We start from the raw sequence: 18,491 nt of genomic DNA, 5'->3' as shown, positions 1-18,491 counted from the left end.
ACAAGCTCGAGAACGATCATTATTATCAGATTATATCACATTAATTACAGGCGAAAAATCCGGACTGCAGTATGCAAAGATGTACTCGAGCTAAGAAACAACGCAAAACAAAACAAAACACGAACAAATTAATACACCACATCAAGAACACATCTTATGCAAGAACAAGAAAGTAAGAACAAACAGGCAAACGGTAATGCAATTACTATGAACCGACACTGATTTGATAAAACTTAAGATTTATGCAAATTTATGCAAAACTATGGGTAAGAGATATCATGAACAACAGACATGAGTAACATCAGAACATAAGAGCACACATTCGAATTGAATATTCCAACAGAGAATAGACTTGTTTTTCATGGAGAAGCAACCAGCCACATAGTAGAAATCAGAATCAGATAAAGCATACATCAATTCAACACACTGATCAGAACACCAAGATTATCCCATACCACCAAATATGAGGTGTAAATTAAAAATAACATGTAAATCCACTTCAAACAGCAGACTCATCACAGACAGACCATCGGATGTTCTGAACTTTTATGATCACAGTTCAGTCTTAGACTCTTAGCTCTAATTATGATCCTTTTTTCTTCTTTTTTTTCCAAGCTTTTTCCGGACCATTAAAAGAGGAAATTGTAAATTAAAAAAAAAGTAAAATTAGGTGATCAAATTGGTTACAATGATTCGGAAGCCAAGAATCACCATCATAATCGGTCAGAGACACAAAGCTGTGCAGCATTGAAGTTCATAGGCTTCAGCATCCGCGTTGTATTCCCCTGCCGGCGGCAGGTTTAGGTCGAACGGTAACGGCTTTCTGAAAGACGAAGAGGCGATATTTTCACAGTCCATATCGTCAACAACGGAAGAGGAAGAATCGCAATCGCTATGGCAATCATCTGGAACCACTGGATGGCGGCGAGAAGGCGGCGGCGGCGCCGTCTGCTGCCGAGGAGGCCTGGGCCCACTGAAGGACTCCACTGTACTACTCATGCCGCTGGAGGTTGGCCTCTGGGAGAGAATAGGATGCTCCTGCATGTACATCTGTTGATCGACGAATGAATCGTTTGCGTTTGGCCTCTGATTAAACTGAAGGTTGTGATAAGGAGGTAGATGAGAAGGAGCAGGCAAGGGGAAGTTGGTCTTGGCTTTAGGGCCACGGAGATTCCGAGCGGCGGCGTCATAGGCTCGGGCGGCAGCCTCGGCCGAGTTGAAGGTCCCGAGCCAAACACGCGTCTTCTTCCAAGGGTCTCTGATCTCAGCCGCGAATTTCCCCCACGGTCTCTTTCTCACTCCGCGGAACCTAATCTCCTTAGATCCTCCAGATCCGTTGGCTTCTCCGACGGCCGGAGATTGCTTCAACTCCGGAGCTGCTCGGCCTCGCCGCATCGTCCAAGTCAAAGCACGAGAAAATCAGATCTTTTTCTCTACGGGTAGAGAAGATCTAGTTTACTAAGAAGATGAATCAAACAAATAACGTCATGGGATAGATGACGATTATGGGAAGATCTTATCCTTTAATCTCCTCCTCCATCTCTCTCTCTCTCTCCCCCTCCCTCTCTCTACCTCAGTTTCTCTCTCTACTGTAGTACTATGTGTGGTGGTTTGGGTGAAGAATCGAGAGAGGGGGCCAGCGGGAGGGAGAGAGAGTCAGAGAGAGGATATTTTGGGTAATTAATTTTTTATTTTTCCTTTTTCTTTTTGGAATTGTGAAAACGCAATAGTATTTGTAATTCTTTACAACTTGGAAACATGCACCCACCTTATACCCATCATCAATGTGAGAGTGTAAATCGGAATACTTAGTATCTGTAGATCATAAGATCTTTGGCATACCCATCATCAACTTTTAAAATGTGCAATTAGACTCTCGAACATGTAAAATTGAGCAATGAAGTTCAAAACATGTAAATGACATGTTATTTGTAACAGACCAAGGAGAAGAGGTGAATAGGGCATAGGGTGAAAAGGGAGGAGATAAGGCACAAGGAATGGAATAGAGAAAGTGATCGAAAATGGCACCGTATGAAAGTGTCAGTTAAGAGTCGTTGCAATAAAGGGTCGGACGTCGTCATTTTGGAGTAGCAATTGAGAGCCGTTAGAAAACCTTCAGACGATGTTGTTTATGAGCTTCCCTTCCAACTGGAAATTCGGTTATGCAGCCTGAATTGTAAGAGTTTGTTTGTAGCCTGTATAAACCTTTAGAATGCAAAGGAAACAATTATGTTGAATATTAATCGAAATTTCTATTTTCTCTTCTCTCTTCTTCTCTCCTCAACCCTAATCTTCAATTTCTGCAGTTTTCTTTCATTCGCAAACTCAAGTTCATTGCAACTGGTATCAGAGCCCATGATCATTGATGAAATGAATACAGATTATTGAGTTTTTTTCCTTTGTCTACTCTAAATTTCTTATCCTTTCTTCTGCAATTCCCTTATTCTTTTGCAATTCTCTTCCTTTCTTAGGCAATAGCCCTTTCTCCCTTTTCTTTCTTTGTTTAATCTATTGGATTGTTACATTATTACATGTCATTTGTTCTGGCGACCGGCGACGACTTTCGACGTCTGGTGACGACTCACCATCTCCGACAAAGGCGACCCATATCATTTATCAAAATGTCCATAGCACCCCTGAAGTCTTTCTACTAACGATCGCTATTACTTCCTTATTAATTCAAAAAATTTATTACCCTATTTTTTTCTCTAAACGCACGTTGAATTCAAACGTACCAATCCATCTTCAACCATTCCCCCACACCTTCTAATTGTTTTCTTTATCAACCCTAGAGGTTCTGACATACCTATAATCCATTTGACCATTTCTTTAAATCACCTTGTACCTCTAGGCAATGCACACCTTTACCCCGTGTCTATTCCAAACCTTTCATAATTGCCCAGTCGCATTACTCCCTCTATACCTCTTATGCAAAGGTCACAAGTCACAACACATTTAATACACAATAAATTGTGGCGTTAATACAAGAAATTAGGTTGCATGAAAGTTGAATAATACTTGGTATATACAAATTAAACATTAATTAACTCTCACATAATTAGTCACAACTAAATGACAATAAGTATTATATTGTTAGAATATCTTAGCACTAATATAAATATATAGTAATATTTTACCTACATTTGGTGCATAACTTAACTATTTAACAAACCCAATATACTCTTATAAACTTTATTTTGCTAGCAGTTGCATATGCGTAAAAGTGTAGATAATTTTTTGACGGAGTTGATGTACAATTAAAGCTTAACCTTATAGCCTATGAATTGCAATTATATGTGGGGAGTGTTTTTATATATTTATTTATTTTGATAGTATATAAAATAATGTATTTTCGGTACTCAAATAATGTACTTTTCATAAATATAAAGTACATTTTTAATATAATAAAAATATATTATTTGATGGTATACAAAATAATATATTTTATGTATACAAATAATTTATATTTTTACAAGTATTTATAATTTCACAGGTGTATGCATCATAATCCATAAAATAAGGATCCCACAAAGAGGTTATGGGCCAAGAGTTCAAAGTTGTATACTTGTATTCATATTCAGTATGGACTGCTCTGGTAAATATTTGAATTTAATTGTACTTTTTTTTTTCCAATCATGTGTCGAGAGAGCAAAACAAAGTGGCAGACCTGGTGGCGTCACAAGCTTTAAAGTAAGATGAGGGTCTTTCAATTTGTCAAAAAGGCAACCAGAAACATTTAGAGACACCTGAGTCACTGTGTGAAGATGAATTGGGACTGCTTGGTGGTGGCAATACCATAAGGATCACTTAATGATATTGGATGTTCTCCTCCCTTTTTCCAAAAAAAAATTATTCATCGAATTATAAATTTGTATCATTTCGAAAAAAAATCAAAATAATATTCTATTAAGGGTGTGTTTTGGAATACCGAAAAATAATTTCCGAAAATCATTTTTCGAATTTCCCGTGTTTGGCCGTGCTTAGAAAACTCAGTCAACGAAAAATGATTTTCGTTGACGGGGAAAAATAACCCCATTTTGCCTGAAAATGACTTATGCAAAAAAAATTCGCAAGTCATTTTCCGCCATCGCTCTTCACAGGCCAACACTACACCCTCCCCGGCCAACACCCTACTCGGTTTCTCGCCGGAAGAGTGCTCTGATTTCCACCGGGAAACCAGAGTGTTTTTTTTGTGTGTGTTTTTGTTTCTTTTTGTGTTAATTATATTATTATAAATATTTTAATATTTAAATAAAATAATAAAAATATATAATTATACAATTCTACGCATTTTTTTTAAGAAAAAAAGAACCAAACACACAAAAACAAGTTTTCACAATACATCAAAACGCTGAAAATGAAACAATTTTCCAGAAAATAACTCATTTTTTAGAAGTCCAAACACACCCCTAAAACACACTTTAGAATTTACTCATAAATTCCATAAAAGAGTTTTTTCCACTTTTGGTCATATGACTTTAGTGTGTCCGTCAATTTAGGTACACGACTTTCATTCCTGACATAAGTAGTGCTTGACTTTGATTTTTTTGCCACTTTTAGTCATTGACTTTGATTTTTTTCCACTTGTAGTCCTTTCGGCCATGTGAGCGACAACTTTTAATCGAAATTAACAAACTATTGTGCCATCAAGGGTAAAAGTGTCTTTTGATAAAGCCCTAAATATATTTATAAATAAAATCAGAGAAAAAATAGGAAAAAAAAAGTTATTTGCTTGTTCTGCTTCGCTTTTTTAAGCGACAACTTTTAATCGGAATCAACAAATTGTTGTGCCATTAAGGGTAAAATTGTCTTTTGATAAATTCCTAAATAAATTAAACGTTATTTACCCTTAATGGCACAACAATTTGTTGATTTCGATTAAAAATTGTTGATCTCATGGCCGAAAGGACTAAAAGTGGAAAAAAAAAAATCAAAGTCAAAGACTAAAAGTGGCAAAAAAATCAAAGTCAAGCACTACTTATGTCAAAAATAAAAGTCGTGTACCTAAATTGACGGAGACACTAAAGTCATAGGACCAAAAGTGGAAAAAACTCTTTCATACAATATAAAGTAGCATAGACTTGGGTAGACCGAGGAATAGTAAACGTGTATCATAGAAATACCGTCGTCACGTACAACAACGCTGAACCCTCCTAAGTCTAGTCGAATCGGAAGAAACCGGCAAAGTCTCACCGTCGTCGAGAAAGATAAAGTAGCGAGAAGTGTGGAAGGAATGTCGACGGTCACAAACTCCGGTTTCCCTAGCCAGGAGGAGGACAAGAAGCCCCTCGATCAGTCCCAGTCCGGCGTGCACATCAACCTCAAAGTCAAGGGCCAGGTCTTCGCTTATCTTCCTCATTTTATTTTTTGTTTATTTTTCTTCAATCTCTTCTCTGAAGTTTGCTTTTTAGTGTGTTCTCTGATTGGGAATTTCTCTGCGTTTGTTTGTTTGTTTCGACGTTGATTTTCAATACGATTGCTCCATGATTGATTGCTTAAGATGTTAGACAGGGCAGGGCAAAATTATATTAGTAAAAGATATTTTCAGGATTAAACTCGATGCATCTGCTGCCTTCTTATATCATTGAAGCTGGTTTGAAGTTCTTATTCATCTGTTAGATTGCTTTCTCCCTTGACAAGGTCATTTATGTATTAGTTTCTTAGCATTGATTAAATTTCCTTTGTGGTTTCTGCGCTAGACATTTGTTCTCATGGAGCATATCATCAAGGATATCTGTTAAAAGTGGTAAACAAAGTGTGTAAAGATGTCAAACATTTGCAGGATGGAAACGAAGTGTTTTTCAGGATCAAGAGAAGTACGCAGCTGAAGAAGCTGATGAATGCTTACTGTGACAGACAATCTGTGGATTTCAACTCTATTGCATTCTTGTTTGATGGTCGCCGTCTTAGAGGCGAGCAGACTCCTGATGAGGTATGCTAGCTAGCTATTTCTCCCAAGTATATACCATACTTACACAAATATGATTTTGCCAATTTATGGGAAGGCTTTCTTCTCTAAACACCAGAATATATGAATCAATGTCCAATTCTTCTCTTGCAGCTGGAGATGGAGGATGGGGATGAAATTGATGCAATGTTGCACCAGACCGGAGGTGTTGTTGCATAACAATAACCAGAGAGAGAGACAGAGTTTGAGATGCCTTAGTTGAATTCAGTTTTTGGCAAGCCTTCATTGCCAAGAAGGGATTGTAATTAAGGCTGTAATGATACTAATAAATCTGCTTCAGCAGTTAACTAATGTTATGATGGTCAGATGTTTTATGCTACTTTTTGTTTGAAATGATGTTTTATGCTACTTGTTTCTCTTTTAATACATGCTTTCCTTTGAATTCTCATGGCTGTTATTTACAGTTTGTATCAGCTAGCTGAGTATTTCAGCTTTCCCTCTTTAGTTTGCCCTGAGACTTCTGGATATGAGAAAGCCCAAGGGCTTGTATTTTACTTGAAACCTGAAAGCTGGTAAAAAGATGAGCTTAGAAGCTTTGGTAGGTTGCCATGGTTAAACAAGCTTTTGCCATCTACAAGGTGATGTTGTAATTTTTTGCAGGGAGATCCTAAACTACTTTCCTCTGGCTTACTGCTTTTAGTAGGTGAATTCCAGGAATAAGAAAATCCCAAATCTGCAAATTTGCCTTGCCACCTTGAACAAGTATACTTGTTTCATTCATTTATTGATGATTTGTGGTTTTACAGATGTGAAAAAGAGTATATTACTCCTATACATACACTGATACACATGTTCAGTTCCTTTTCAGGGCACGTTTTCTGGAGGAATCGGATCCCCAGACTTGTGGAACTTACCTCTGCCCGGCGGCGCGTCCTTGTAACTCTCCTTCACAGATCCAAGATCAGATTCTTTCTCCGCCGCCTCTCCTGCGCCGTCTTCCGCCTTCTCCAAAGTCTGGCTGGCGAATCCCTGGCGTTTCTTCTCTTCCGCAGCTCTTCTGAACTCATCTTCTGTTGAAGGCGCTCTCTCTTCCACGCCCTGGTTTCCCGCATACCTCTGCCACATGATAAAACTGTAAGCTTTAAACATGGCTGCAGTAGCCTAGCGCGGGCGTCGAGTTATAAAAACAAAAAAATAAAAAAATTAACAAGACCGACTCGTCTAGGTTAACTTCGCTAATTCTATTGAGTTGGACGAGTTAACTCAACTAAATTGGTTGCTAATTCGGCTTAGTCGACTTAGTTAGGCGCGAGCTTAGGCAGTAGTCAACGGTCGCTTAGGGAACAATTCGCCATGACCTAGGTGCTCTAATCGCCTAGACTAACAATTCGCTGGACCTAAGTGTTCTGACCTCCTAGGCTAGCAATTCGCCTGGACCTAGGAGCTAGGCGGGCAATTTTTGTAATAGTGGCTTTAAATAGATAGAAGAAAGAGATGGTGAAGCAGAGATTGACCTTTACAGAGACTGGGAATTGAGCGGTTAGTCGCTTAATCATGGACGCCCGTGAGGAGTTGTAGAGATGCAGAAGGTGGCCGCCGCTGCCCATTGTTGTGCACTTCTTGATCTTCCACTGCGGTGTTTTAGATCAAGAAACGATGGCTTTGTGAGGAAGAAAAGGAAACAACTCATGGCGGCGGTGTACAGCTAACTATATTTTCTGCGGAAACGTGGCGCACTGTTGAGTGCTGCCTCATTGCCCCCCATGCACGTACATACATGGGCTACCACCATTGCCTTAATGACTTAGGTTCGTGCGATAACATATTATTTTGAAAGGTCTCACTTGGTGGGACTGTCTCCAAATACCTGAAACGGGTCAGATTTATCAATCTTTAATTAACAGGTCAGATTTTTGTTCTCATTATTTAAAAATTTAATTCGTCTCTTGTGACCCGTGAGGCCATATCTCACAAATTTTTGCCTTACTGTTGTTAATATGAAACTTATTCAAATTCATTCGCGTTACAACCACTTATTTAGACATACCTACACATACAAAAATTATTTACTCAATTCCGCTTACTAATTTACCCAAACAGATTCTTTCAAAAAAATAAAAATTACCCAAACGATTGGTTAAAAATGGTTGAATCCAAACATACAACATCTCACGAGTCACGACTCACATTGTAAAATTTGAATGTGAAATTCTTTATCTGATAAATTACATTAACAAAGACCGGAAAAAATGATAAAGACGAAAACGAAAACAATGTAAGAGATGACCGGCGGCGGGAAAGTAGGCTTGTGACGCCTCCGACCGAAATTACCCTCTCCGGCGAGTGGCCGTCCTCGTCAACTCAACGGATTAAACGACCTTCACCTTGTGGATAAAGCAAACAACGTAACTTTCAGCTTCTCATTTCAACCTTGATCTACCGTACCCGCCCAATTCCTTTCTTTCTTTCTTTCCCGAATATATATATCAACAATGAACGAGGTGATTACGGCGGGAGATGCGTCGTCAACCCTACGATCCTACTCCGTGCAACCGCCCGTTACGCTCTCTAACCTCACCCTCGTCACCGCTCTCCTCTCCTGCGCTCTCGCCCAGTTTCTCAAGTTTTTTACCGCCTGGCAAGCCCTTAATTTCCGCCTTATCTCTTTAATTCGCCTCTAACCTTCAATTCACCATTGCATTGCCTTGTAATTAGTGTTTAGTTGCAAGGAACAAACCTTGCTGAATCGTGTTAATGCTATTATAAGCATTTTTCCTTTCTTCTTTCTTGTTTGACCTTTGAATGTGTGCAGGTTTAAGGAGAAGAGATGGGATTCTGGAAAGATGCTTAGCTCAGGCGGAATGCCATCTTCACATTCAGCAACGGTTAGTGCTCTTGCAGCGGTAATTGGATTTCAAGATGGAGCTGGTGGATCAGCATTTGCTATTGCAGTGGTTTTGGCATGTATTGTATGTGCTTTCTAAACTATATTTTGATTATTTTCTTCCTTCTATGCTTCCTAGCTTGCATCTTTTTAATTTGCTCCTCAATTGTAGTAAATTTTTACAATTGTTTTTATTGCTAAGTACAACATCAATGATTCCTTGCCTCTATTGCATACATTCAAATTATACATCAACCCTGCCTTTAGATAGCATATTGGTCAATTTTTAACCTCTTTTTTTGATGTACCACGCATGAAAACTTTGATCCAATTTGTTGAATTCCAATAGTATTCTTTTGTTACAGGTAATGTATGATGCTACTGGTGTTAGGCATCATGCTGGTAGGCAAGCAGAAGTAATTTCTCAAGCTTCATTCTTCTATTTAATGTGTTCCATCATATTCTGTATGTGTTGATTAAACTATAAAAACAAGATTTGAGAAGGTTTGTTGAGGGCCTAAGTTGTTTTCTGGATTTCGTTCTCTTCCCTAGCTTGCAAGTGTAGTGTGTCCTTGTACAGCTCTCTTTCGAAATTACCACTCTGGAAAAAGAACTCTGGTTAAATGTTATGAATGCATGACAAACTTTTATGTTCTTTTGCAGTTGTTAAATCAAATTGTATGTGAATTGCCGCCTGAACATCCTGTGTCTAGCATTAGACCTCTGAGAGATTCCCTTGGTCACACACCTATTCAGGTATGATTAATAATGTTAATATCCTTTTATCAATCTTTCTTTCCTTTGAAAATTTATTAAGCTTTAGTCAGTGTCATCCTAACCCTCTGCATATTTCCCATTTCTCAACTCTTAAGTTCTTAAAAGGACACTATAAAATGGTCGTTTCTAAAATGGTGCACTAATATTTTGCTATCTGAATGATTCATTGGAATTCTATGCGAAGTTGATTCACAATGTAAATGCTTTGACAGACAATATGAGTTGTATTACATGTACTCTCATTTTACTCCTTATTTCCTAACGTGTTAGATTGATCATTGGTTCTAAGAAGCGACCCACTTTTTTTTTTCTTTTTCATTCAATCAAAGTAGTCTGTGTGGACACTTGGCATTTTCCACAAAATACAGTGATACACAAGTTCTTTATTAGTACAAATGCTGTAGTCATCTTTATGTTTGATAACTCATGTTTTTCGATTTCCTAAACCCAATGAACCCGCCCTCAAACCCATGATAGTCATCTCTATGTTGGTCCAGGTTCTTGCTGGTGCTTTGCTGGGATGTGTAGTTGCATATCTAATGAAATGGTCAACCTAGGATGCAGAATCAGCATTCATTCATTCCTTTGCAAATACTCCAGTATCATAGCGAGAAGCCGTGAAGTTCAAGCTCATTTCCCAGGTGAAGTGTATTATAATTTCATAGAAGAAGAGTCTCGAGCAATTTGGGCTTCTGATAACTGTACAAATTATAATTCTTGTGATATTAGGTAGTTTCTTCCTGCTTTGGGCAAATTATACCATGGACCAGCAAGGTAGACTCTGATCCATAGTTGACAGTTTTTGTATCTGTAGCTATCATATTATGTTTTAGCAATTATTCTGTATCTGTAGTTGACACATTCGGTACATGTAACTATCATATTATGTGTCAGCAATTATTAAGTTACTCTGTATTTGTTTACATGTACAGAAACTGTGAACTGAAAGTATAAAATTTTTGTATCAAATTCACAATGTAATATAATCCCACAATGTAATATAATCCCAGTCGATGGTATAACAATTTTCCTCCTTTGGGAAGGTAGCTCAGTTGTAACTTTCAACAACTTATATGCATTAGGAAATTTTATAATTTAAGCATCAAAGATCGCACTAAGCGGATTAAATCTTCATTGAATTTCATATAACAATTCTTTTAAGATCGTGCCAATGATAATTTCAGCTTTGAAAATGCTTATAAAAGCACCCAACGTAAACTTTGACTACTTAATATGCTAACGATTGTTCGTTAAAACAGAAAATGTGTTTTACTATGAAAGACTCTTACATAATTAAATAAAGGTGAGTGAGCATCAGAACATGATGATGGTAAGATTCATCCTATTTACTTGAGTTCTAAGGGAGAATACAAAAAGAAAAATTCAACACGAGGTATATAACAGACTGACAACCACATCGACTATCAACTTCGTATGGCTAATCTACGGGGAAGGGTAAGCTCGTGTATGGCTAATCTACAAGGACGGGGAACACAAGCAGCACATAACAACAGGATCATCAGACTACTAATTACAGTATCCGACATTTTTCCACACTGCCACCATGTAGGTTAGGTCACTGCACATTCCACACTTGGCTATCCAATTCCATCATCAAGCGAAAGCAACAAAAGAATGAATATTGTATTGACTCAACGGGTTTTCTGGAATCAAGTCACTTCACAATCACAGATGAATAAACATAAGTTTCCAAGTAACAGTTTGAATAGCAAAGAGATATAGCTAAGTAGAAGTGCCAGTTAGAGACATACCATGAGGTAGAATCTTGTCAATTTAGTTCACCATCATATGATCAAATCCTCCCCCTTGTAGGGGAACTCTTGGAATTTGCACGTTGTGAAGTAACTGCTGTAGCCACCTCCGGGTAGTTGGGTCCTCCTGACACAATAGAATAGAATAAAAATGTTAATCAAAAAGGAAAACGGAAATCAGGGATGTAGTAGACTAGGATCCCTAATAAAATTATCTACTACTAAAACTGCAAACTATACATACTCGAAGACAGCTACTGAAGGCAGTGGCATCCCTAAGCAGATCTGGTAGACAACTTCTAAGTGCATCACAAGCTCTGCAGTGACAAAATAAATATGGACTTCATTAGTAAACAATAGAAAAAGGGAAAGGATTAAGGCCAGGAAATTTGAAAAGTTGAGGCAATAGAGGACCAGCCTTGGATTATCAGACAATCGAAGGTAGCAACGAATTATATGCTTCAGCAATCTAGATGAAGGCTGCTCAGCAAGTGCAGTCACCATATTTCCCAGCACCCGGCCTACGGCAAAGAACCGCTCCGCTGTGGTACATATATAATCCAGGCCCATATCATCTAGAAGGATCTTTTGCACAATGAATGTCGCAACCTATTAGCACGAGTCCTTTAGTCAGATAACATATTCATGATGCACTAGTACATATTCATATTATTATTAGAAAACTGTCCATGGAAAGTGAAAATATAAAAACTTAAAATCGTGAATTCTTGAAAGGGTAATATGCTACATTTTTCATTGAGGCGGGTGTTGAATAAGATACCATACATTACATTAGCCACATAACGGAAAGTCCAAAAATGAAAGGAATGTACTTGGCTCATTTCGTTTGTGCATGCAAGTCAAAGAGAAATTACTTAACTGTTTTTGACAGTTCACTCCCCATCTCCATTGTGCGCAGGCACAGGGGAATTATTTCCGTGGACAGGAGAAAATTGATAACATCACTGTCATCCACCTGGAAAGATCCAAGCAAAAAGATTATATCCTTATTTTGAAAATAATTTTGACCATGAGTTATTTCTCAAATAAAATGGGTATTATATTTTTAAATTTTTCAACTATTATTATTATTATTTTATAAAGTGTAATGACAGACTATGTTTAGTATACTTTTCAAGCTAAAAAAGGATATACCATCACAATATTGACATTTAAGTATTTAAATCATTAAAAGTTTGAATTAAATATAAAAAAATATATATTAATCTTATTAAGTATATTTACTATGTTTCAAGTGTAAACCGATGCATTATATTCCACCAATATTTTTTCAGAACTATGAATAATATAACAGTTTTAATGCATAAGTTTATTGACTACTAGATCACTGGTCAATATATCCAACTTGTTTTATCATGTAGCCAACCCTCTATTACATATTTTCCTATATTTTTGTCTTCCTGTGTACCACACAGCATTTGCTCATATGTGTGTGTGTGTGTGTGTGTGTATACATATGTACACATGCACTTTTCCCCATCATGATGTACAATGAATACATAGACAATAGCATGCCAGAGAGGAGAGTCTTGCACAAGATACGGAAACAATTACCTTCACAAGGGCACCAATGACACCTAAGCTAGTAAGCCTAAGATATTCGAAAGGTCTTGATTTGCTTGTTGTATTAAGAAAAGGATACAAATAGAGAGGAATATGGGCTGCAAAACAGGGGAGACCATTAAACAGCTCAAATAAATTTCATGAGAAATTTAAAGCAGCACTCCAATGTGATATCTTGGCAACCGAACAATGGCCCTCTTATACATTCATAAAGATAAATAAATACTAAAGTAAAACAGTAATTTATGGTCCATCTTTTTGTCTGAACTATGTTCAAATATAGATCAAATTTCAGTCATCATATGCTATAGATAAAACAAGTTAACCTAGGTAAACGCAAAAAGTTTCAACTGAAGTTGGGTTGTATCTTGTATGCTCCACGATTCTCCTCACATACTCATACACTCAAAAGTCAACAAGAACCATGAAACCAAGAAATCCTCTACCAGTTCAGAAAAGAAAAATTTTTACCATTAAGAAATAGCATTCTGGTGTCTGGGTGAGAGGCCACACACTGCAAAAGATAATAGGATGGCTGGTTAAATTCAGACATAAAAAGGATCAAAACAATTATTCTAGAATAGGGTATAATGTGTGCAAACTCCACAATCCCACATTTTCCCACTATGTAACTACTATTCAGACAACATTCCTGGGAAATTTTATACCTGAAGAAGAGCAAGTGCATTACAAACTCTATTTGATTGTGCTGGAGTCAGGTTTGGTGGTGACAAAACAGGGTAGATGGAGACAATTTCCTGCAAGATTGTTCAGATAGAAGCATAAAGCAAAATATAAATAATTAAGGCATCCATAGGCACTCAAGAATTCTAGAATCAACTAAGAAATCCTTAGAGAATACCTGCAACAGTGCGGCAATAGTACCAAACGAATTCCATAGTAATGGGGCCAGATCTTGAAATAATTCTCTCTTCTGTAAAGATTAAATTTGAGAAAAAAAATTGGGGAAAGAAATGCCTGTTAGGTGAAACAAATTATTATCGATAAAACAAAATTATGTTATTACTAGCTTACTTAATACTCTTACAAGTTACAATGTATAAAATTAAAAAAAGCAATTACTGTTGCTACCACAGCACATAAACTTTTGAGACAATAGACTGCCAAAAAAGAAAATATTTTAATCTCAAATAAACTCCTATATTTCAGAAGAATGCCATGCTAATATGCCCATACTTAGTTGCTTAAAAATTTGTCAACAAACATTAGAACTTTATCAAGTTGCAAAGCATAGAAATTAACCCTTCGAATTCTGAAGGAAGAAGTTTCCAGAACTAAAGAAACCATATCAACTGACAAAATCTTATCTGAAATCTCCCGAGTTAATATGCCTATACTTTGCTTAAAAAATTGATTACTGAAAATTAAAAGTTTAAAACTTTACTAGGTTAGAAGGTTAGAAGATCAACTTTGGGAGTAAGAAAAACAAGGGTTTCTTAAACAAAGAAAAGATACAGTTATCAAAGAAAAAAACTCAATTAGTTACAGAAACAAGTAATGAGCTCATGGCAATCCAATATATACTAACTGTCATCTGCCGATTTTAATGTGAAATCAGTAAATCGTGCAAAAATTAACATTTCTACGACAGCACCACTGAAATTCTATTGCCAGGTGGTTTAATATTTCTTTCTACGGACCTTGGAGAGTTCAAGAAGAGCGTTTTCACGGAGATCAGGATTGCTAAGATCGAGCACAAGCTGCTCAGCGGATTGCATTTTACGGTCTTTGTTGGGCTGAGGACCGACTGCTGCGGATGAGGAGGCAGAGGCAGGACCTCCACCGAAGGCTGCGGCGTTAATCGAGAGACCCTGAGGGAGATTAGCCATCTACCACAGCACCACTGAAATTCTTCTACCAATTTCACTTCTCTTTTGATAAGAAAACCCTGAGGATAACTGATTCTTCTAGCAATTCCACTCCAATAACTATTAGGTTTTCTTCTGCTTGATTTTCTATTTTGGGCACAACAACTGATTGGGGAAACAAACCCAAAAACGGTGATAAAAACGGTGACTCTTTTTTTTTTTTTTTTTCCCATGTACTGTAGTTACACGTGTCCTCACTTGGCATCATTCTTGATAAATTAATAAACTTTTAATGTAATTGGAATAAAGTTACAAACTTTATAATCTAATGATATTATAACCAAAATTTTAAACTATCGATCAATATTGATATCACAAAATAAAATATTTTTTTAAATTATTATTTTAATTTGTGTTAATATAATTAATATCTTATTTTCAAGATCCCGATAAGTTTAATGTATAAAGATTAATGATATTGATTTTGGGATTTAGGAAACTACTCTAATTATAGGAACACAAGAGGAGAATTAGTTGTCTTAATGATTTTAATAAATGAAATTCATTATGGAGAGCTTTGAGGGGAATTCTCTTTACTACTACTAATCTTATAAAGAGAAGGGTGGATGTGAGCCCTTTGCACTCTAATTTTGTGTGATTACTCTCCAACATGTATGGCATGAATCTTCCCTTCCAATTTTGTGTTATAGGGGCACCTTTCCTACTTGGTTTGACAATGCAATGAGTGTGTTGGATGAAAATGTTGTGGTAGAAATTGCAGCTGTCATGTACCATATTTGAAGTGCAATTGTCTTTGGGATTTGTTAAGTGAATTAGGGTGCAAGGGCAAATGGGCAATACACCAATACTCCATAGTACCATACAATGATAATTTTATGATTACATAATATGATGTTGGCAATCCAAATATATTATCATCACAATTAATTAAAAAAATAAAAATTGCTTTACAGTTTACACCCATTGATGTAAATATGTAATTACACTGCCGAATGCATATTGTGGATTTGGTATTGAAAATTTCTAGACATTTACGCAGTGCCCTTTTGACATCATAAAATTTTCAAGGATGAGTGGAGATTACAGGCTCTAGACACAGAATTTTCTGCATTTATTCTCACCTTCAAAGCTGTTGATGAAGGATCAAGGAACAGCCTGAACAAATGGCGTAGGCTCGCCTTTCTTCTGAATGGTATGCAGCACGTCGACTCATTAACCGACATTAAGCGTTTTGGCTGATCAGCCTCAGAATCCATGGCTACACTCTCAGAATTCGTGTCAACTTGTAAACCTGTTAGCAATAAGAGGGATTACAAGCTTGCCCGGGATCCCTTGGATGGGCTCATTTTCAAGAAACTGAAAAAGCCTCATGCATCTCAAGAAAAATACTGACCTGAGCGCTTCTACTTGGTAGAGGCACTTCCAAGCAGAATCTCATTCCGTCAACTCTGGAAAGAGGATTGTGATGAGAACCATGAACAGAAACCGAACATGATGTCAAGAAAATTTTAACTGCAGAACAAAGCATAAAAGAGTAATATGCCCTTTACCTACGATTGCAGGTTCTTTGGACATACTGCTCATCGCCAATCAATCCTCGCCCACCATACTTGTTTTCATCAGTGTTCAAGATGACCTATTTATGTATGAGTAGAGATAGTAAATACCTATAATGAATTCATTCATTGATCATATATATACACAAGCCTTGGTTGTACAACATGCTATTCTTCTCCATAAAGGGGCTTCAGTTAGTGTTTTCAGGATTCAAATATAACTCCAATGGGAAAATAGAGAACATGGAAATGTTTCTTAAAATCGTATTTCAATTTATGTATGCAGACATCATACACATCCAAGATAACCAAGTAAAGCTTACCCTCGATGGCCCTCTAGGAAAATACACCGAGAGGAGCACAGCTGAACAAAAAAACACAAAAGCTAATAATTAAAGAAAAGAAAAGGAAGAAATACCACTTACTTTATACTCTCCGGCTTCTTCTACGCCTATGCTGTATCTTTCATATGAATCCTTAGGATGGAAATTGAACACAAACAGAAAAGGACCCCTTAAGTAAGATATCACCTGTTCCATTATACAGAAGTCAAGGGCTACTTTAGTTACAGATATCATTTACCGTCTCCAATTTTCAACTTTCATAGGAAATTTTGAAAATGCAACCATTAATTTCAAATTTGTAATAATTTTGCGATTTAGAAAACAAGGAAAAATGTTCAAATTAGACTATTCCTTCATATAATAATCCATAGCATTTGATTAGCAGAAGATATAGACAACCATACCATCATTGTGTCATTGACATGGTGGATGTTAGGAAGGCCTCTTGAAAGCACTCTTTCATTTTTATCCAAGTGCATCATATCCTAGAACAAAAAAGAAGTGTTTAGAATGGAAGCAGAAGCTGTCAATTTCTAACGGAAAATGTGAAAGAGTAGGTGCAGTGCACAAGGCTTTCAAATTTTGTGGTGCAGTGTTTAGAATTAAATTGTAGAAGTTAATTGATGTTTGGTCAATCACCTTATCAAAGGAAAACAACTGGTTATGGACTTCATCTGCTAACAGATCCCAGCGACGGTTTGCTAGTGAAAATGAGTAATTGTTGCTTGGCATTGGAAACTCGACCCTCTGGCTCAAGGAAAAAAAAATCTTATTCATATGTATATAGGGTGTTACCAATCTACATGAATAAAATATCATAAGCACAATAAGAAACTGTAACTAACCTGAGGGTGTCCAAATTCATTGCCCATGAAATTTAAATAAGCCGGACCACCAATTGTGAAAGTTATTAACCTGATCATCTTATGCAAGATAATAAATAATTGATTAATATATTTACAAATGCCAAAAAAACATTGAAAATTGAATTTAAGACAGAAATAGGAAACTGATCAGTCACATTGCACGTATTATTAATGCCTCCAAGTTTATTTGAGAAGTTGTTAACTTTTAAACAAGATTTCAAAGACATAATCAACAAATTAGGCATATTTCGCTAGTTTTTATTCTAGCAGAAAGTAGGTTCCATTGCCCCATTTACTTGCTTATAAATATATAATGGGGTGTAAGGTTGTCCTAGATGAAATTTAATCAACTTAAGCGTTTGATATATTTCAGATGATTTTGTGTCTTCTACAACTCTTCCTGTCTTCAATATTTGTTTTCAGAGGAAAAGCAAAATCAGATACAACTATACAAGGGTTAAGCACCAACCATATGTAATGAGCAGCCTCTAAGTAATGATTCTTGTGAGACAGAAGAGTCCTTAACAGATTCACCTAATAATATTTCTGCAAAAGAGTGTCCTCCAGATATGGACTGGCCGCAAGAAAACAACAATGAGATTTTAACTTAAACATGATAGATGGTAGATTGAGAGAGATGCGTTAACAAAATATTTACCAAAAATAAGAAAATGACAGAAAAGAAAGACAAAGACTTGATACTTGAAGATAAAACTAATAAAGGATAGCAAACAACCTGGTTGTGGTTTTCAGCATACAAAAGCATCTTATCAGCATTTTGTTTATTGCCCACGAGTGTGCTAACAATCTGAGAATTAATAGTTTAATTAGTGAAAAAAAAATACAAAGAATAAACTTATAAACTCACAATTCTTGAGTCAAAAATTAAGATAACAAATCTCACAAAAAAAAAAAAAAAAAAAAAAAAAAAAAAAAAAAAAAAAAAAATC

General features: G+C 36.5%; 6 protein-coding genes across 9 annotated transcripts in view; 2 read left to right on the top strand and 4 right to left on the bottom strand.

Moving 5' to 3' along the window:
• Positions 1 to 427: 427 nt before the first annotated feature.
• LOC116021282 (ethylene-responsive transcription factor 3-like) lies at positions 428 to 1,681 on the bottom strand. The gene has a single exon (XM_031261908.1). The coding sequence runs from the start codon at positions 1,393 to 1,395 to the stop codon at positions 724 to 726; it is 672 nt and encodes a 223-aa protein (XP_031117768.1). The 5' UTR covers positions 1,396 to 1,681; the 3' UTR covers positions 428 to 723.
• Positions 1,682 to 5,103: 3,422 nt separating this feature from the next.
• Positions 5,104 to 6,353, top strand: LOC116018997 (small ubiquitin-related modifier 1-like). Of its 2 annotated transcripts, none has more exons than XM_031259058.1 (3): positions 5,104 to 5,338; positions 5,783 to 5,912; positions 6,062 to 6,353. In XM_031259058.1, the coding sequence occupies exons 1-3, from the start codon at positions 5,234 to 5,236 to the stop codon at positions 6,082 to 6,084; spliced, it is 258 nt and encodes an 85-aa protein (XP_031114918.1). In that variant the 5' UTR covers positions 5,104 to 5,233; the 3' UTR covers positions 6,085 to 6,353. The 2 variants fall into 2 exon arrangements, with proteins under 2 accessions (XP_031114918.1, XP_031114917.1); XM_031259057.1 differs by having other exon boundaries at positions 5,108 to 5,338; positions 5,783 to 5,932.
• A 301-nt stretch (positions 6,354 to 6,654) lies between these two features.
• On the bottom strand, positions 6,655 to 7,587 carry LOC116018995. Its single transcript, XM_031259056.1, has 2 exons — positions 7,423 to 7,587; positions 6,655 to 7,024 (listed from the first exon to the last, which is right to left on the bottom strand). Exons 1-2 carry the CDS (start codon positions 7,513 to 7,515, stop codon positions 6,773 to 6,775), a joined length of 345 nt encoding a protein of 114 aa, XP_031114916.1. The 5' UTR covers positions 7,516 to 7,587; the 3' UTR covers positions 6,655 to 6,772.
• Positions 7,588 to 8,160: 573 nt separating this feature from the next.
• Positions 8,161 to 10,443, top strand: LOC116021050 (uncharacterized membrane protein YuiD-like). Of its 3 annotated transcripts, XR_004098886.1 has the most exons (6): positions 8,161 to 8,546; positions 8,721 to 8,877; positions 9,158 to 9,208; positions 9,456 to 9,548; positions 10,067 to 10,210; positions 10,299 to 10,443. XR_004098886.1 is itself a non-coding variant. In XM_031261654.1 (5 exons), exons 1-5 carry the CDS (start codon positions 8,401 to 8,403, stop codon positions 10,124 to 10,126), a joined length of 507 nt encoding a protein of 168 aa, XP_031117514.1. In that variant the 5' UTR covers positions 8,161 to 8,400; the 3' UTR covers positions 10,127 to 10,443. The 3 variants fall into 3 exon arrangements, 2 of the variants coding, with proteins under 2 accessions (XP_031117514.1, XP_031117515.1); XM_031261654.1 differs by having other exon boundaries at positions 10,067 to 10,443; XM_031261655.1 differs by lacking the exon at positions 9,158 to 9,208 and having other exon boundaries at positions 10,067 to 10,443.
• Positions 10,444 to 10,803: 360 nt separating this feature from the next.
• Positions 10,804 to 14,922, bottom strand: LOC116021083 (CCR4-NOT transcription complex subunit 9-like). Its single transcript, XM_031261691.1, has 10 exons — positions 14,587 to 14,922; positions 13,788 to 13,859; positions 13,594 to 13,683; positions 13,397 to 13,439; positions 12,917 to 13,023; positions 12,222 to 12,317; positions 11,760 to 11,950; positions 11,586 to 11,658; positions 11,342 to 11,468; positions 10,804 to 11,247 (listed from the first exon to the last, which is right to left on the bottom strand). The coding sequence occupies exons 1-9, from the start codon at positions 14,773 to 14,775 to the stop codon at positions 11,364 to 11,366; spliced, it is 966 nt and encodes a 321-aa protein (XP_031117551.1). The 5' UTR covers positions 14,776 to 14,922; the 3' UTR covers positions 10,804 to 11,247; positions 11,342 to 11,363.
• A 708-nt stretch (positions 14,923 to 15,630) lies between these two features.
• LOC116021268 (1,4-alpha-glucan-branching enzyme 3, chloroplastic/amyloplastic) overlaps positions 15,631 to 18,491 on the bottom strand; it is an 8,651-nt gene continuing 5,790 nt past the window's right edge. Inside the window, exons 13-21 of the mRNA XM_031261893.1 lie at positions 18,278 to 18,349; positions 18,011 to 18,115; positions 17,521 to 17,598; positions 17,315 to 17,422; positions 17,080 to 17,160; positions 16,757 to 16,861; positions 16,326 to 16,411; positions 16,169 to 16,223; positions 15,631 to 16,066 (exon numbers count right to left, since the gene is read on the bottom strand). Of these exons, the coding sequence (XP_031117753.1) occupies positions 16,034 to 16,066; positions 16,169 to 16,223; positions 16,326 to 16,411; positions 16,757 to 16,861; positions 17,080 to 17,160; positions 17,315 to 17,422; positions 17,521 to 17,598; positions 18,011 to 18,115; positions 18,278 to 18,349 (723 nt within the window). The 3' untranslated portion in view covers positions 15,631 to 16,033. The remainder of the gene's footprint in view (positions 16,067 to 16,168; positions 16,224 to 16,325; positions 16,412 to 16,756; positions 16,862 to 17,079; positions 17,161 to 17,314; positions 17,423 to 17,520; positions 17,599 to 18,010; positions 18,116 to 18,277; positions 18,350 to 18,491) is intronic.

This window comes from Ipomoea triloba, chromosome 5 (assembly GCF_003576645.1).
Source record: "Ipomoea triloba cultivar NCNSP0323 chromosome 5, ASM357664v1".
NCBI lineage: Eukaryota > Viridiplantae > Streptophyta > Magnoliopsida > Solanales > Convolvulaceae > Ipomoea > Ipomoea triloba.
This window is presented reverse-complemented; position numbering and strand designations above follow the sequence as displayed.

Excerpts from the sequence above, each read along its gene's own strand:
- LOC116021282 (XM_031261908.1), bottom strand. The coding sequence starts at position 1,395 with ATGCGGCGAGGCCGAGCAGCTCCGGAGTTGAAGCAATCTCCGGCCGTC.
- LOC116018997 (XM_031259057.1), top strand. The coding sequence starts at position 5,234 with ATGTCGACGGTCACAAACTCCGGTTTCCCTAGCCAGGAGGAGGACAAG. Across the intron at positions 5,339-5,782 it reads ACCTCAAAGTCAAGGGCCAG|GATGGAAACGAAGTGTTTTT; the intron begins GTCTTCGCTTAT and ends AAACATTTGCAG. Across the intron at positions 5,933-6,061 it reads GCGAGCAGACTCCTGATGAG|CTGGAGATGGAGGATGGGGA; the intron begins GTATGCTAGCTA and ends CTTCTCTTGCAG.
- LOC116018995 (XM_031259056.1), bottom strand. The coding sequence starts at position 7,515 with ATGGGCAGCGGCGGCCACCTTCTGCATCTCTACAACTCCTCACGGGCG. Across the intron at positions 7,025-7,422 it reads AATTCCCAGTCTCTGTAAAG|AGGTATGCGGGAAACCAGGG; the intron begins GTCAATCTCTGC and ends ATCATGTGGCAG.
- LOC116021050 (XM_031261654.1), top strand. The coding sequence starts at position 8,401 with ATGAACGAGGTGATTACGGCGGGAGATGCGTCGTCAACCCTACGATCC. Across the intron at positions 8,878-9,157 it reads CAGTGGTTTTGGCATGTATT|GTAATGTATGATGCTACTGG; the intron begins GTATGTGCTTTC and ends CTTTTGTTACAG. Across the intron at positions 9,209-9,455 it reads ATGCTGGTAGGCAAGCAGAA|TTGTTAAATCAAATTGTATG; the intron begins GTAATTTCTCAA and ends GTTCTTTTGCAG.
- LOC116021083 (XM_031261691.1), bottom strand. The coding sequence starts at position 14,775 with ATGGCTAATCTCCCTCAGGGTCTCTCGATTAACGCCGCAGCCTTCGGT. Across the intron at positions 13,684-13,787 it reads CTATTGCCGCACTGTTGCAG|GAAATTGTCTCCATCTACCC; the intron begins GTATTCTCTAAG and ends ACAATCTTGCAG. Across the intron at positions 11,659-11,759 it reads CGATTGTCTGATAATCCAAG|AGCTTGTGATGCACTTAGAA; the intron begins GCTGGTCCTCTA and ends TTGTCACTGCAG.